The sequence below is a fragment of the Lissotriton vulgaris genome, chromosome 1_1 (genome assembly GCF_964263255.1).
Source record: "Lissotriton vulgaris chromosome 1_1, aLisVul1.2, whole genome shotgun sequence".
Classification (NCBI taxonomy): Eukaryota; Metazoa; Chordata; class Amphibia; order Caudata; family Salamandridae; genus Lissotriton; species Lissotriton vulgaris.
In genome coordinates, this window is record NC_141685.1 from 80,091,264 (window position 1) to 80,107,597 (window position 16,334).

General features: G+C 42.7%; 1 protein-coding gene across 1 annotated transcript; it reads right to left on the reverse strand.

Moving 5' to 3' along the window:
* Positions 1 to 3,352: 3,352 nt before the first annotated feature.
* LOC147737423 (uncharacterized) lies at positions 3,353 to 7,256 on the reverse strand. Its single transcript, XM_086929365.1, has 5 exons — positions 6,003 to 7,256; positions 5,660 to 5,918; positions 5,403 to 5,588; position 4,896; positions 3,353 to 3,951 (listed from the first exon to the last, which is right to left on the reverse strand). The coding sequence occupies exons 1-5, from the start codon at positions 6,662 to 6,664 to the stop codon at positions 3,773 to 3,775; spliced, it is 1,287 nt and encodes a 428-aa protein (XP_086785491.1). The 5' UTR covers positions 6,665 to 7,256; the 3' UTR covers positions 3,353 to 3,772.
* Between the last annotated feature and the right edge of the window lie 9,078 nt (positions 7,257 to 16,334).

A 16,334-nucleotide genomic window follows, 5' to 3' on the forward strand; every position in this document is an offset into this window, starting at 1 on the left:
TGTTTGCAAATATTGATGTTCTTTGACAAGCTATCACTCCCACTTAAGTGCAACATAACAAATGCTTACTTAAAGTCCCGGAGTAAATGTTGGAGGGGTGGCTCAGCCCAGCCTCATCCAGTCGTGGACGGGCCCACCCTTGGCCCGGGCTTCGCCCGGCCAGCGCCCAGGCACGCCTGCGTGCGTCCCATGCTGCGGGAGGCACGAAGGTCTTTTAAACGCCTCCTGGCACTTTGTGGTGACGCTGGTGGCGTGCGCCACTGAGGGATGCCGGGAGATGTAGTTCTCGGCCGTCCGCGTCTGGGCCAGCAGGGCCAGCGGTCTAGCCGCCAGGGGTGAGTGCCAAGTAAGTCAAGACCCAACAGTAATATGGCCAACAAGTGAAAAACACGCCCGTGCTGCAGGAGGCACGAAGGTCTTTTAAACACCTCCTGGCGCTTTGTAGTGACGCTGGTGGCGTGCGCCACTGAGGGATGCTGGGAGATGTAGTTCTCAACCGTCCGCGTCTGGGCCAGCAGGGCCAGCCGTACGGCCGCCAGGTCCAGGTGATACAGGCAGCAGTACGGGATCCAGGGGTGAGTGGCAAGTAAGTCAAGACCCAACAGTATTATGACCAACAAGTGAAAAAGGACGTCCCGATATTTGTTTATATACAATATCATATATGTCTGATTTATTATTCCTATTACAGCGCCTTCTACCTTGAGAAGACCCATCCTAGACCAGTGTGTGGACAAAACCCATGCCGACAAATCAAGGACAAAGGGATTGGGACATGGTCTAGGTAAACTAACACAAATCCTACATCAAACCTCACATTTAACAGATGGAGAGCTATGAGCGACCTGAAGTGTAATACTGAGAAAAAGTAACCTGTAGAATTGCTGCAAATTAAAGTAAATAAAAAAAAGTAATAAAGAACTACATATCCACCGCTGTGTGACATGGAATCCGATTATTTCTCAATACAGCCCTTGTTTGTGATTACCTTACAGTGCTCACATTATCATCCGCGCTGGAAGAGATGGGAGCCTGGGATGTCTGGTCACGGAAGCTCATTTACATACAAAGGGGGGGGTGACAGCCTGTTCACAACGCACAGCACAACTTGTTTACGTAAAGTGCTTGTACACAGAACAGCGTAAAGTCTTGTGTCTCTTTTTTCATTTTCTTTAATATATCCTGCACCTCGCTCTCTTCTTCTCTTTCTCTCATTTCAATTCATCATAAATTACTCAAATTCACTAGTGCTTTATCAGCACGGCACAAGTCGAGGGGTAGCCACAGTTTGAAGGGGTCCCCCCACTATTATCTAGAAACAGGACTCAGTTCCACCTAGCTCCTTAGCCTGCGACTGATAATTGTTACTTTGTGCCACAGCACTGCAGACACAGGCATCTGAGTGTTTGTTTGGGTGAGTGGTGCAAGAGAGGAACAGAGAACATGACAAAATTAGCCCTTCTATTGCTTAATACATTGTAAATGTGAAACACTTTGGGGCTTAGGGGCTGGATAAAGAATAACGTCAGGAAACAAACGCAAATTAAAAGCATATTTTATTTATTCGCTGAAAACCGTCTAAAAATTTAATTTATAAGTTCCACATATCTATTTAAAAATATTTATACTTTCAGTCATTTCCGAGTTTAGTTACAAACTAATAGTGGGAAAACACATGATGTATAAAAACTGAAACCAAAAACTTTTTTACATTATTTTATTTTTCTTGTTTTTAAAACAGGCCTCAACCTTTCACGTGAAAATTATTATAAGGGCCTGACATCACTTCTTGTGATGTCACTACATGTGACGTCAATGTGATTTGCATATGATAATGGCCTCTTTCACTATTTTCCTTACTTGTGCCCTGTTTATTGGCATAAAATGGGTCTATAGGTATTAAAAATAAACATATAAATTCATAGGTGTTCAGCCCATTTCTCTGGTGATGTCACACATTGACATGTATTCGGCTTCTTCTTCTATTTTTAGGTAAGTACAAATAACGTGCCGTTCCCCCTCCTTACATTTCTCTCTTTTTCTCCCCCTTTCTTTGTCTATCTCGCTCTCTTTATCTCTCCCCCTCTCCATCTCAGACACACTCCTGTTAGCATTAGCTTCATGAATCTCACTGCCACTTCTGGCATTCATACGACAAATCCTTCAGAACATTTGAGAACAAGGGACAATCAGTGTGGAAGACGAGTTGCTGGGAGTGCAAATGATTGTCCTGGCACATATATTCTTTTGATGTGGGATTATTCTATTTCACCACCTTCTTCAAACAGTCTACTGCTTACAATGGCTCAATTCTGGTAAAAAGTAGAGTTTGGCAAGTCACATAATGAATAGGGATAGCCAAGTCGGGGAGGAGCCACGGGTTAATGTTTTATATTGAATAAAAGAAAAGAAAAAAATATAATAAACACTAATAAAATAGAAATAAAAATGAAAAATTGTTTTTTATATTTCTGTCACTTGTTTTGAAGTAATAGGATGTACATCACTTTTGGATAATTAGGGCCATTGTTGGAACAACCTTCCTACTACACTTAGCTATAAGGCCCGAGGCACGAGCTGATCCAACAACCGATAACAGTGTGTAAAAGATGCAGCAAAAACAAGGTTTATGCTTTTATATCTAAAAATAGGTTATTTCTTGAACACTTGCGCTTCACTTTAGTTCATTATATATGCTGCTGTGGCATTTGTTAATAGTAATACATGCATTTTACCAATTAAGCTTCCCATCGCCAGAGCCCTGACGACATGTCCACTCTGGGTGTGTTGCGTTTATAGGTTTTATCACTAATCCGACAGGTTAGCTGAAAATACAGTTGTTAGTCCCAGTATTGTTCAGTGTTGCTTTTACAGGTAGTGTGGTCAGGTGTGATTGAATGTTTTTCTTTGTATCTCTTCTTCACCAAATAAAAATTAACAATATTTATTTTCTTTTAATCCACATTGTGCTTGTTTCCCACTGTGTATCCTGGTACATAATGTCACTTTGCTATGCTGTACAGAAGTGAACAATCACAGGACACAAATACTTTTATAATTCTGCAAATACTGTTATCTGTTTCTCTTCTTTACTGCTATTAGGGTCTTCTATCATCTGGCATTTCAATGTCCCACATAGTTTGAATTTTATCTTTTTCCGTAATTCATTCGTCTCACAATAACTGCACTGTTTAGCTCTTGTCTATGTCCTCAGATGGGTCAATATCATTTTTGATGTTCTTAAATTCTTTCCGGAATCTCTGCATCTCTAGGATTATTTCCATGTGAGTTAAATGAAAGAGTGTATTCACTGAGGGCTGTGCGGGATCGAAAATTGACAAAAGCCTTTCTCACTTTCAGTGCCCTTCTATGTTTTCCCCGTGTGTTCGCTGATGACTTTGTAGCTCTAATCGTCGACTAAAGCTCTTCCCACTTCATTGCACTTGAGTGACTTTCCCCCTGTGTGTGTTTGTTGATGTTTTCGTAAGGTTGATAACTGACTAAAGCTCTTCAAACATTCACAGCAATCATATGGTTTTTCCCGTATGTATTCGCTGATGTCTTTGTAGGTCTGATAATTGGTCTGATAATTGACTAAAGCCCTTCCCACGTTCATTGCACTTGAATGGTTTTTCTATTGTGTGTGTTCGCGGACGATAACTTAATGCTGAAGAGCTGCAAAAACTACTGTCACGTTCACTACAATGATAGGGTTTTTCCCCCGTTTGTGTTTGCTGATGACTTTTTAGGTCTAATAACTGACTAAAGCTCTTTACACATTAATTGCACTTGAATGGTTTTTCCCCCGTGTGTGTTCGCCGATGTCTTTGAAGGTATGATAACCGGCTAAAACACTTTGCACATTCACTGTTCTTGATTGGTTTTTCCCCCGTCTGTGTTCAATTATGACATTGAAGGTGTGATAACCGACTAAAGCACTTTGCACATTCACTGTAATGAAACTCAGTGTGACACTGTGGCCAAATTTTTTATTCAGAAGTTAGAAAAAATGTATACAGAACTATCAATTAATAAGCGGGAACTCAAAATGAACACCGGAGTCTCTAACTTTGAAGATAAGAAAGCAGAGGAGACATCTGATCTTGCGCCCTGCCATAAAATTATGAACTGGCTACCACTTGACTTGATGTCTTTTAATGAAATTCTGAACGGCCTTAAATCGAGCTCGCCGAAAGACTCACTACCTGTTCAGATTCTTAAAAAAATAAAGCATAGTTCCCTACAGCCCATGATGGAACTACTTAATGCCTCATTGAAAGAAGCTGTTCTGCCAGCAGAGTGGAAACATGCGATGATAGTTCCCCTACTGAAAAAATCCAATGCAGATCCAGCAGAACCATCTAATTTCCGACCAATCTCTCTTCCCCCCCGTTTTTTCTAAAATATTAGAAAAACATGTGAATTGACAGTTCTATTTGTGGAAACAAATGAGATCTTACATGGATCTCAATCAAGTTTCAGAGCCAAGTACTCGACAGAAACAACTCTTTTGGGGGTGACAGAAACTATCCGTCGATTACTGGATAAAGGAGAAACAGCTGCCCTTATTTTATTAGACCAAAGTGCGGCCTTTGATACAGTGTCATACCATACTCTCCTCAAAAGTTCTAAAATCACGAGGTATTGTGGGCCTTGAGCAGGATTTTATTGAGAACTTTCTTACTGGAAGAACCTTCCAGGTTTTCTCCACTTCAGCTTGCTCTAAGATTTATGAATCCCCTTTTGGTGATCCGTTCTGAGCCCCATGTTATTCAATCTCTATGTTGGCCCACTAGCCACTACAGCGGAGGAGCTGGGTTGTCTATTTTTTCGTACGCTGACGACACCCAGCTTCTTTTCTCTCTATCTGCCAATAAGACTTCTAAAACCTCCACCCTACAGACTGGACTATCCAAAATAGCCAGTTGGATGAATACCAATTGGCTAAAATTAAATAGTGAGAAAACAAAAGTCCTGATAATAGGAAAAAATAAAGATCTGTGGGGCCCCTGCCATTGGCCCCCAGAAATGGGTACAGTTCCCCAGCCTGTTCAATCCGCCCGTAATTTGGGGATAATGATTTATGACCAACTTCCCATGAGGCAACAAGCTACAAAAACCGCTTCCACATGTTTTACCACATGTTTTACCATCCTGAGGTGGGATAATACTCAGTTCCAAGATTTAAATCTGTCCGCATGGGGGGCCACTCTTCTCTTATCTGGCACCCGTACTGTGGAACTCCCTCCTTATCTCTCTTCGTCATGAAACTAATCATGTTAGCGTCCGTAAAAGCCTTAAGACCTGGCTACTTAATCAGTAATTATTGACGCATCTGTCCTTGGCGCCGGGAAACCTCCGGGTAGCTGTGCGCCTTATAAGTCTAATTTAATAATAATAACTGCACATGAATGGTTTTTCCCCTGTGTGTGTTTGTTGATGTTTTTGGAGATTTGATAAGTGACTGAAGCACTTTGCACATTCACTGCACTTGAATGGCTTTTCTCCTGTGTGTGTTCGCTGCTGTCTTTGTAGTTCTGATAACCTACTAAAGCTCTTGACACATTCAGTGCACTTGAATGTTTTTTCTCCTGTGCGAGTTTGCTGATGACTTTTTAGGTCTGATAACCAACTAAAGCTCTTTACACATTCATTGCACTTGGAATGGTTTTTCTCCTGTGTGTGTTCGCTGATGTCTTTGAAGGTGTGATAACTGACTAAAGCACTTTGCACATTCACTGCACTTGAATGGTTTTTCCCCTGTGTGTGTTCGCTGATGTCTTTGAAGGTGTGATAACTGACTAAAGCACTTTGCACATTCACTGCACTTGAATGGTTTTTCCCCTGTGTGTGTTCGTTGATGCTTTTGGAGGGTTGATAAGTGACTAAAGCACTTTGCACATTCACTGCACTTGAATGTTTTTTCTCCTGTGCGAGCTTGCTGATGACTTTTTAGGTCTGATAACCACCTAAAGCTCTTTACACATTCATTGCACTTGAATGGTTTTTCTCCTGTGTGTGTTCGCTGATGTCTTTGAAGTTGTGATAACTGACTAAAGCACTTTGCACATTCACTGCACTTGAATGGTTTTTCCCCCGTGTGTGTTCGCTGATGACTTCTTAGGTTTGATAACTCACTAAAGCTCTTTTCACATTCACTACACTTGAATGGTTTTTCTCCTGTGTGTGTTCGCTGATGACTTTTTAGGTGTGATAACTGAGTAAAGCTCTTTGCACATTCACTGCACTTGAATGGATTTTCCCCTGTGTGTGTTCGCTGATGTCTTTGAAGGCTTGATAACCGATTAAAGCACTTTTCACATTCACTGCACTTGAATGGTTTTTCCCCTGTGTGTATTCGCTTATGTTTTTGGAGGTTTGATAAGTGACTAAAGCACTTTGCACATTCAATGCAATGATATAGCTTTTCCCCTGTGTGTGTTCGCTGATGACTTTGAAGGCTTGATAAGTGACTAAAGCTCTTTACACATTCACTGCACTTGAATGGTTTTTCTCCTGTGTACATGTGCTGATGAAGCTTGAGTAGTGATGACAAACTAAAGCTCTTGCTGCATGTGTATGATTCTTCTTTCTTGGTTAGTGTCTGTGGGTCGGGTATATATTTGCCTACATCCCATGACTGCATTTCCTGATGGGCCAACATGGCTGATAAAGCGCTTGTGTTTTTTCTCACACACTTTATATGTGTGCAGTATTTTGCACGTTTGATTTCTGTTTTAACAACAAAATGCGATAGCCATCAAATATTTGCCACACTCCTAATATGTAGATGGTGTCTATGTAGGCGATTGTGCCTTTAGATTGGATTATGGCAATGCACACTTGTGGGTAAAGATGTATCTTCCTTCTGGCGGGTGCAAATAGGGACAGTCTGTTGTATTTTAGATAGAAGAACTCCTCTTTCATTTACCTGTCAATTGTCTGGCTCCGCTCTGTTGTGCTTTTCTCTGGTTGCTGTGGTTTGGCCAGAAAGAGTTTAAAATACACCTAGAGCACCTAATGATGGCTTGTCGTCATTTTAGAAAACAGAGCATTGCGGTAATCACACTATACCGATCCCGTGATCAAATCTGGTGTTGGACACTTGTTTATACAGGATGCGGTTTGTTATTGTTGTTGCCTTAATTTTCCGAAGGTCATTTCTTCATCTTGTGGCGTGGAGGTGCACAGCTCAGCCTCTTGCAATCACTGAACTGCCCTTGATGCTTCATCCGAGATCTGTCCCTTTGTGTGCAGGTTCCTCTGTCGCCCACTGCGCTGATGTTTTCCTTAATACTGTAGCTCAATATTTCTGCTATTATTGAAGATTTACAGCATTAGCTTTGTTATTGATGGTCATTTCATACATTCAAGGCTTGTTTTCTGTTGGATGTAAAGATATTGAAAATTACTAAATTGAAACATAATGGAACGAGAATTCACAATGTTTAACTGGGTAAAAAAAACATATCAGGGGAGATTTACCAAATCTTCACAGAATGGAGCGCAGCCCTCCCCCCGCGAGGCTGCACTGCGCAACAAAGAGGGAACAGGAGAGCACCATATTTTCAAAGATATGGCTTTCTCCTTTCCTTTCCCTTGAGCCGGCACTGATTACAGTGCGCCTGGGCCATGCACACACCTTAGCACCAGAGCGCTAGGGTGTGTGTGTGAGTCAAGCATAGGTTTTGTACAGGAAGGTCACCCTTCCTGTACAAATTACTATGCCTAGACACGAGGGAAAGCTTTTACCATATTGTATATGTGTTGCACAGTACAGCACGCATGCAAAGCCAGAAAGGGAAGGAGAAATTAAAGCATTTCTCCTTCCTTGCACCTTGTTTTGTGGTTGCACGGGAGCGCCCTTGCACCGCCCTTGGCAGGCACCCATGGCAGGCACCCATGGCACAAAGTAATGCGAAACAATGCTATGCGCAGTGTCACATTACTTTAACGTTATTTCCAGCACTGAACAAGTTTAGCGCTGGAAAGTAAATTAGGAAAAAAAGATTTTGCGCCATTTTGTGCCACTTTTGTGCCGCAAATACAGCGCAAATTCTTAGTAAATCTCCCCCTTCTTCTTTATCGCTTTCGAAACTTAGCAAGGAATATTTCATCATACAAAGATATTTAACTAAAAGTTCGGTTGATCAGGTGACATCTTATTACATTTACAGAGTAAGGGCGATCACAGAGCACCCAAGTGCTTGAGGTATAGAGGAATAGCTTAAGATAGAGGCATATGGTGAAGATTTCATTTAAACAACAATAAAGTTTAGAAAAAGAGATGGATCAGGCTGGGCTGCAAAATATTCTGTAACTCTTCACGAAGTATACAACAAAAGTAACTCCATTCACACACTTCTTCTTGTTCTTCCCTATTCACTTAAGATCATCTCAAATACCAACTCCTGTCTTTACCTCACTGTTCATAAGTCACCTTTGACACTTTCAACAGCTTCCTTAGTTCAAGCATTTCTGGTTTATTCTAGCCTGGAAGATTGGAACATTATTGTGGGTTGAGGGGGATTTCCTATCGCCATAACATCTGTCCATCGTCCTGAAACTAGTGCAGCTTACAGCACCCGGTTCTGGCCCTGAAAGATAACTCTAAAAAGCAAGTCTTTAGTTCTTCCTAAGGTGGATAAAGTTCTGTAAGATGCACCTCCTTCCAGAGCTTTTGTGTAAAACAAGAGCGAGGGGTTCACTGTAAGGCCCGTCCTTTACATTATAAGCACAGATAAGGTAAACAAATATTGATTCATATAATTTAATATTCAACGATAGCAGTCATTGAGTAATTATAGAGAATCCATCACAACCAATAATTTACCGAACATATCCCTGCAGCAGATGTGCGCCTATTACTCTTTTCCCCCTATTTCCAACATTACATGGCATCTGGCATGATGTTGTCCTTTTGGGGCCCAGGATGCCATTTGTGACCGGATGGGCATTTGGATAAGCGGGAGGAGGTGTCAGTTATCCAAAGGTGACGCGGCATTTCTACCTTTCCATATTTCTCATATTCAAGTTTACCTAATTTCATGGCCTTCAGCCCCCCTACTGCCCTCTGGTTGCACACTCTGTGGGGTTCATCAGAAGTCAGATAACTGCCTCAGGCTCACAAGGCCAAGGATCTCACTTCTTCTACAACACTTATTGCAGACAAAGGGCCTAGGTAGGAGTTTGTCCAACAGATTTTTGCCTCAAAACTAGGGGTGGGTGAAGAATTCCGCTCTGCCGGCGGAGTTTGTGAACTTTTGCCCACTCTGGTCCAAAAAACTTCTTGCAGAACAGAGTTTTTTTCTCCAGCGGTTCACCAACGGTAAAGTGGCGAGCACTTGTGAGAAAATATAACACGCTAGACCTCCTACTGGCGAGATTTCTCATTGCAGGAAGTCACAGCAAGTCGCGACCACTCGAGTGTTAAAATCTGCCATTCTCGTTGATGAAGCTACCATTCGATTAGAATATCAATTAGAGCGGCAGAAAGCAGCATCGCCCACTGACACAGCGTGTAGTGCTGTTCGTGCTGATTTTACAGTGGGGGTTAAACTCCTGGCACTAAAAATCAGTGAGTGCAGTGCAACTTAAACTTTGCCACTTGTGGAAGTCTGCAGAGTGCGGCGGAGTTTCCCTGGCGCTTTGTGGAGTTCAGCGGAGTAAAACTCTGCAAACAGCACCAAGGCATTATCAAAACGTGACAGATATCCTGTCTGCTTTATTATAATTGCAATAGGATGCAATGCATTTTTAATGGGGCGGGCAGGATACCTGTCACATTTGTGATGGAATAAACCATCTGCTGAAATCTAAATCAGAAGTTTGGTGTACATTGCGTCCAGTGTGGCTAGCTGGGCTTGACGGATGTTGTGGTTTGTGGGTCCCTCACTGCTTTGAGGTCACCGCCAGGCAGACCTTCTGTCAGCTGTGCCCTGTGCAGATCTTCCTTCCAGGCTGGACTTCTGTCAGCTGTGCCCTGTGCAGATCTTCCTTCCAGGCAGCGTGAACCCATTTAAGATGGCGGCTGTGTAACGTGAATCAACAAATATGTATCAATAAAGATCTAAAAAAGTGATGCAGAAAACAAAAAATTAAACTTGACAAAATGAACAAATCTGGATATAACAAAGTGTCAACAAAGTGAAACCTAGAACAGATGTTAATGTAGGTGACAGTACGGTATTGAAAAGACGAGGTCAATAAAGGCAAAATACAAAATATCAAGATACAAAATAACTTAACAATCAGTGTCAACAAACTTGTGCATATGCAAAAACATGAAAGTCAATAAATAAAATGTCTATTCAAAGTGTTATAGGTAACAAAGAAACTCCATGCGGTCATTGAGCCCATTAGGCTGCATCGTGTTTAGGTAACCAATCCAAAAGTTTTCTTTTCGCAGTAGGACATTGTTCAAATTCATTCCCTCAGAAATATCGACATTTTCAAGAATCAAATATTTCAGTTGCGAAACATTGTGTTTGAGGTTGGTGAAGTGAGAGGCTAATGCTGATTTGGTATTTTTTAATTGGATGTTGCTCTGGTGCTCTAGTATTCGGATGCGAATCTTGCGCGATGTCTTTCCCACGTAGCATAAGCCGCATGGGCATTTGATCAGATAAATCACTCTGGCAGAATTGCAGGTTGCATTGACTTGAAGATTGAATGGTTTCCCCTTCATGGGGTGGTTGATAATAGCACCACGTATCACATTGTTGCAATTGCTGCAGGTCAGACAAGGCTGTAGGCCTTTGAAGATCCCGATTGTAGAAAACCGGTTTGGTTTGGTGAGCATTTCTTTGAGGTTCGGTCCCCTGGTGTATGCAAACATGGGCCGCTCAAAATAAATATGTTTAAAGTCAGGCTCTGCTGTTAGGATAGGCCAGTTTCTGAGGAGTATCCTTTTGTATTGGTCGCTGAATATAGATTACCTAGACGTAATCACCATCCTGGTAATTTGTGTTTTGGGTGTAAGTAGCTCCATCCTTCCCTGAAGTTGGCATCTATCTTCAGCTTTTTTCAGTATTTGAATGGGGTAACCTCTTTTGACAAATCTATTTTCCATTTCCTTGATTTGAAAATTTGAGGGATCTGAAACAATTTTTTTGACTCTGAGAAACTGTGAATATGGTAAATTGCATTTTAAATCCGATCTGTGGAAGCTGTTAAAGTGTAAAATGCTGTTTCTGTACGTTGTTTTTCGGAAGATGTTGGTGGCTAGATGATTATCTTGCCGGGTGATCTGTACGTCCAGAAATTGAATACTTTGTTGGTTAATTTCATAAGTGAGTTGTATGCGATCATCATGACAGTTGAGTTGTGTCAAGGCGTTGAGTAAATCCCCTTCTTTGCCAGACAAGACAAAGAATAAATCATCAATGTATCGCAGAAAAATGTTGCAATGTGTGACCCAGGGCTGAGTGTGTAGAATATGATTTTCCTCAAAACACTGCATGAAAATGTTAGCATAGGTCAGTGCCGCACAATTTCCCATGGATGTTCCAGAGAGTTGTAGGAACCAGTCATTGTTCCAGGTGAAATAACTCTGATATAGAGTGAAGTGAAGTAATTCCATAAGTAGTACTTTCAAATCTGTTGAGATGGTGGATTTGAGTAGAACATGCTCGGGGTATTGATGTATATAATGATCTAACGTCTGCTGTGCATAACCAGATTTCTTCTTGTGGATGACATTTCATTTCGTTTTTCTACAATCGGGATCTTCAAAGGCCTACAGCCTTGTCTGAACTGCAGCAATTGCAACAATGTGATACGTGGTGCTATTATCAACCACCCCATGAAGGGGACACCAATCAAACTTAAAGTCAATGCAACCTGCAATTCTGCCAAAGTGATTTATCTGATCAAATGCCCATGCGGCTTATGCTACGTGGGAAAGACATTGCGCAAGATTTGCACCAGAATACTAGAGCACAAGAGCAAAATCCGATTAACAAATTAACAAATACCAAATCAGCATTAGCCTCTCACTTCACCAACACAATGTTTTGCAACTGAAATATTTGATTCTTGAAAATGTCGATATTTCTGAGGGAATGGATTTGAACAATGTCCTACTGCGAAGAGAAAACTTTTGGATTGGTTACCTAAACATGATGCAGCATAATGGGCACAATGACCACATGGAGTTTCTTTGTTACCTATAACACTTTGACTGGACATTTTAATTATTGACTTTCATGTTCTTGCATATGCACAAGTTTGTTGACACTGATTGTTAAGTTATTTTGTATCTTGATATTTTGTATTTTGCCTTTCTTGACCTAGTCTTTTCAATACCGTACTGTCACCTACATTAACATCTGTTCTAGGTTTCACTTCGTTGACACTTTGTTATATCCAGATTTGTTCATTTTCTCAAGTTTCATTTTTTATTTTCAATTTGTCCTCTTTTACGTTTTTTCTGCATCAAATTTTTAGATCATTATTGATACATATTTGTTGATTCACGTTACACAGCCGCCATATTAGATGGGTTCACGCTGGGCGAACAGTCCTTCATCTCTTTCTTTCACTTTCCTTCCACGTGATCAAACTTTCCCCGTATGTTTATATCTAGTAGCTTTCACCATTTTGACTCGCTTACTGCACTGGTTCGCTCACTTTTCGTACCGGTAGAGCTACACGCGCTGACACCGGAACCTACTGGTGACTCGACTTCTGCACTCTTGTAAGTTTTGCGCTTAGATTTTTTGACGCTACACAGCTTCATTATTTTTTAGCGTTCACATAAGTATTCATCGTGTCTATCTCTCCTCCAGCGTTGAGATAGCTAAACAGCCACCCCAGGTGGAAGTCCCACCAGCTCTTGAAGTTTGTTTGAATACGCTATGCAAGAGTTTTTTCGCATTTTTTTGCATGCATATTGGTCGCACCGGTAACTCTTACACCGTTTTTTTGCACTGATCACTCTTATTTTTGGATATCTTTATGCACATTTTTAAACACCAGCACCGTTTCGATGATCGGACTTATCCGTTTTCTATCTGCTCTCGTCTCACGCTGTTTTATTTTTCTGTCACACGAGGTCGGCATGACATTGATTGTGATTGTTCAATTTTCATACTTGGATACAGTGCATTTTCTTTTGTTTTTGGCTTACAGATGTTCCCCTGAAGAAGGGCATATCAAATGCATCGAGATTTTTTGGAGTCTCCCCCATCATGACTTATGATGAATGATTACATTAATTCACCAATGATTGGATGATTGATCATATTCAAACGCTTCTTTGAAAACTCTAATTTGAGAAAAATAAACAGGTTAGATAACCTTATTGATCACTTCGTTTATTTGGATTTAAAAGACTAAGCCACCTGTTGGCATTATTGCTGTGACCTAAGGGACAGGTTCTAAGCAGGGTCTGCTTCATACTTGACAAACTAGGTTTTGACATCACTGGTCCTATACATGCAGAGGGACCTCAGCATTGGTACCTATTAGTGCTCATTGATTAATTTTCAAACTGGATTACTTACAAATTTGTGAACAACATCAACACAAAGTCCCTTAAGGTTTTCTTGAGTGACGTATTCTCTAAGGAGGTGTTACATTCTATGTTTTCTCTATCAATTATTTATTTATTTCTGCTTGTATGACATCAGCTTGTTCTTCTGATTTCTGCTCTGCACATCATGTTATGATTCCAACAAGACCTGGAATTCTAGAAGGTGTAGAGATAGTCAGTCAGTTTTACCTTGGATCTGAGCTGTGTACCTGCTGATGCTGTGCTGGACATTAAATCTTCTTTACTTCAACAATTGATTCCTGTTTGATTTCAACCTAATTTTGGCGACGAGGGAAAGAACCACCTTACACTCCTGTCATCTTTCCAGCACAGGTACGGAGTGCCTAAAGATTTATTACAATTTTCTTAACTTTGTGCTCTGATTGCACCAGCGGCAGTTTGTTTCATAATTCTCATTTTATGTGCTTTGATAGCACCTGCGGCTGTACCTTTTCCTTTTGACCTTGGATTTACTTCCATTTATACTATTCTTGTGTTATACCCCTCCGTTTTTGACTTTGTGAAGAACATCAACTTTTTATTCTATTTCTTTACATGTCCTGAATGTTACCATTGGAACGTTTCAAATTACGCTCGTTTGTGACTTCTTTTCATCAAATGGTGGATTTTTGTACATTTTTGCCATTTCTAAAACAGTCATCGTAATCTGCACCTTTCAATTCACACACGAGCAGCCGCTGTCATTCCACGCGAGCAGATGGTATTCCGCCTTCGTGAACGTGAACTGTTGCTAAGGAAGCATCGTTTCTACAGCGCGAGCTGTTGCCAAGGGAGCGTCTCGCACTGCTGACAATGCGAGCTGTTGCCAAGGGAGCATCATAGCGTCTTTCAGTGTCTTTCTTGTGCACATCATCACACGGCGTCTTCACGCTACCTCTCACTTGGCTTCCTCTCTTCCCTTCAGGGAGAAAGATGTGTTATATCGTGTCCCCTTGGTACTTTCCCCCCACCCCTCCTCCCGCTCACCTTTGGTTCTTACGTAGAATGTTCCGATTGAAGGCAGCCTTAAAATTTTGATGAGGCTGCGCTTGACTAGGAGTGACAGGCACCAGCAAGCTGAGGGTGCAGGTTCTATTGATCTTAAATAAAGAAGTTCCATGTATCTTCTTCGTGGAGTTTTACTTCACAGGCCTCACCTCCTATGCACACCCCTGGACAGGACAGGTTTCATCTCCTTTGCGCCCATGCTGAACAGGCCTCACCTCCTCTGCATACTGAACAACTAGCCTCACCTCCTCTGCACCCCCAGAACAGGCGTCCCCTCCTCTGCACCCCCTGGACAGACCTCACCTACTCTATATCCCCCTGGATAGACTTTACCTCTTCTGCACCTCACAGACAGGCCTCACCTCTTTTACACCCCACTGGACAGGCATCAACTCCTCTGAAACCCCAGCAGGCCTCCCCTCCCCCGCACCCCCAGCCCAGGACAGGCCCAAACTCCTCTGCAATCTCCTGGACAGGCCTCACCTCCTCTGCAGCTCTCTAGACAGAACAGGCCTCACCTCCTCTGCACACCTCTGGACAGGCCTTATCTTCTCTGCATCCACCTTGACAGGCCTCACCTCCACTGCACCCCTGGACAGGCCTCTCCTCCTCTGCACCCCTGGGCAGGCCTCACCTCCTCTACACCCCTGGCCAGGCTTCACCTCTTCTACACATGCCTGGAACAGCCTCACCACCTCTACACCCCCTGGACAGGCCTTAAGTCCTCTGCACCCCCTGGACTGGCCTCCTCTGTAACTCACTGGACATGAGACGCCTCACCTCCTCTGCACCCCTCCCACCAGAAAAGCATCACCTCCTCGGTACAGGCACCCCCAGCAAAAGACAGGCCTCACCTCCTCTGCATCCCCGGGACAGGCCTCACCTCCTCTACACCCCCTCAGGACAGACCTCACCTTCTCTGCACCCCAACACCTGACAGGCCTCATCTCCTCTGCAATTTAAAGTTTAAGGACACTTAGAAGTTGACACGGAACAAACCCTTTTGGACTTAGATAGTTCTAGAGCCAACACCCACGGGAGCACTAAAGTACTCGTGTTACCTAACTCAGGAAAGCCGGGAGCATAGGTGCCAAATGATGTTGGGTCGTGTTGTCGTTTTCAATGGCGAGTTGCTGCAAAGTGCTGCTGCCGTGAAGACGAGAAGTGTCCGAAGAGATCCAATCCAGGCACCGACGCTGCAGCACTCGACATCCTTTGTGGGACAGCTCAAATCGAGCTCCTGTTTGTCGTCAACGCTTCCTGGTCCTCGTGACTTAAGAGTCAAGCTTCCCCTCATCTCACCTGAAGCACCCGACATCAGTGGGCATTCGACTATCGTGCCTCTGGTCACTGGCAAGTGACCCATACTCTGTCCCTTCTGCTTTCAGGTTCTTCTCATCTTCGATCCAGTTTTTGATCTCTTCAGACACTTCTACTCTTCCCGGCAGCAGCACTTTGCAGCAACTCGCCATTGAAAACAAGGACGCAACCCAACACCATTTGGCACCTGTGCTCCAGGCTTTCCTGGGTTAGGTAATTCGAGTACTCCAGTGCTCCCGTGGGTGTCAGCCCTAGAACCATCTAAGTCCAAAAGGGTTTGTTCCTAGTCAACTTCTAAGTGTCTTTAACCTTTAAATTTCCAACTGTGACTTTCCCCAAAGAAGCTAACAGCACTTGCGGCTGTGTTCCCACACTGCACGCGTTCCCCGTGGGTTCCCTGTGTCACTACCTTGGGTGGTTCCAAAGGGGTCCAGCGATTCTACAGGCTCTAGGCCTTGTGTCCAGTCAAGTC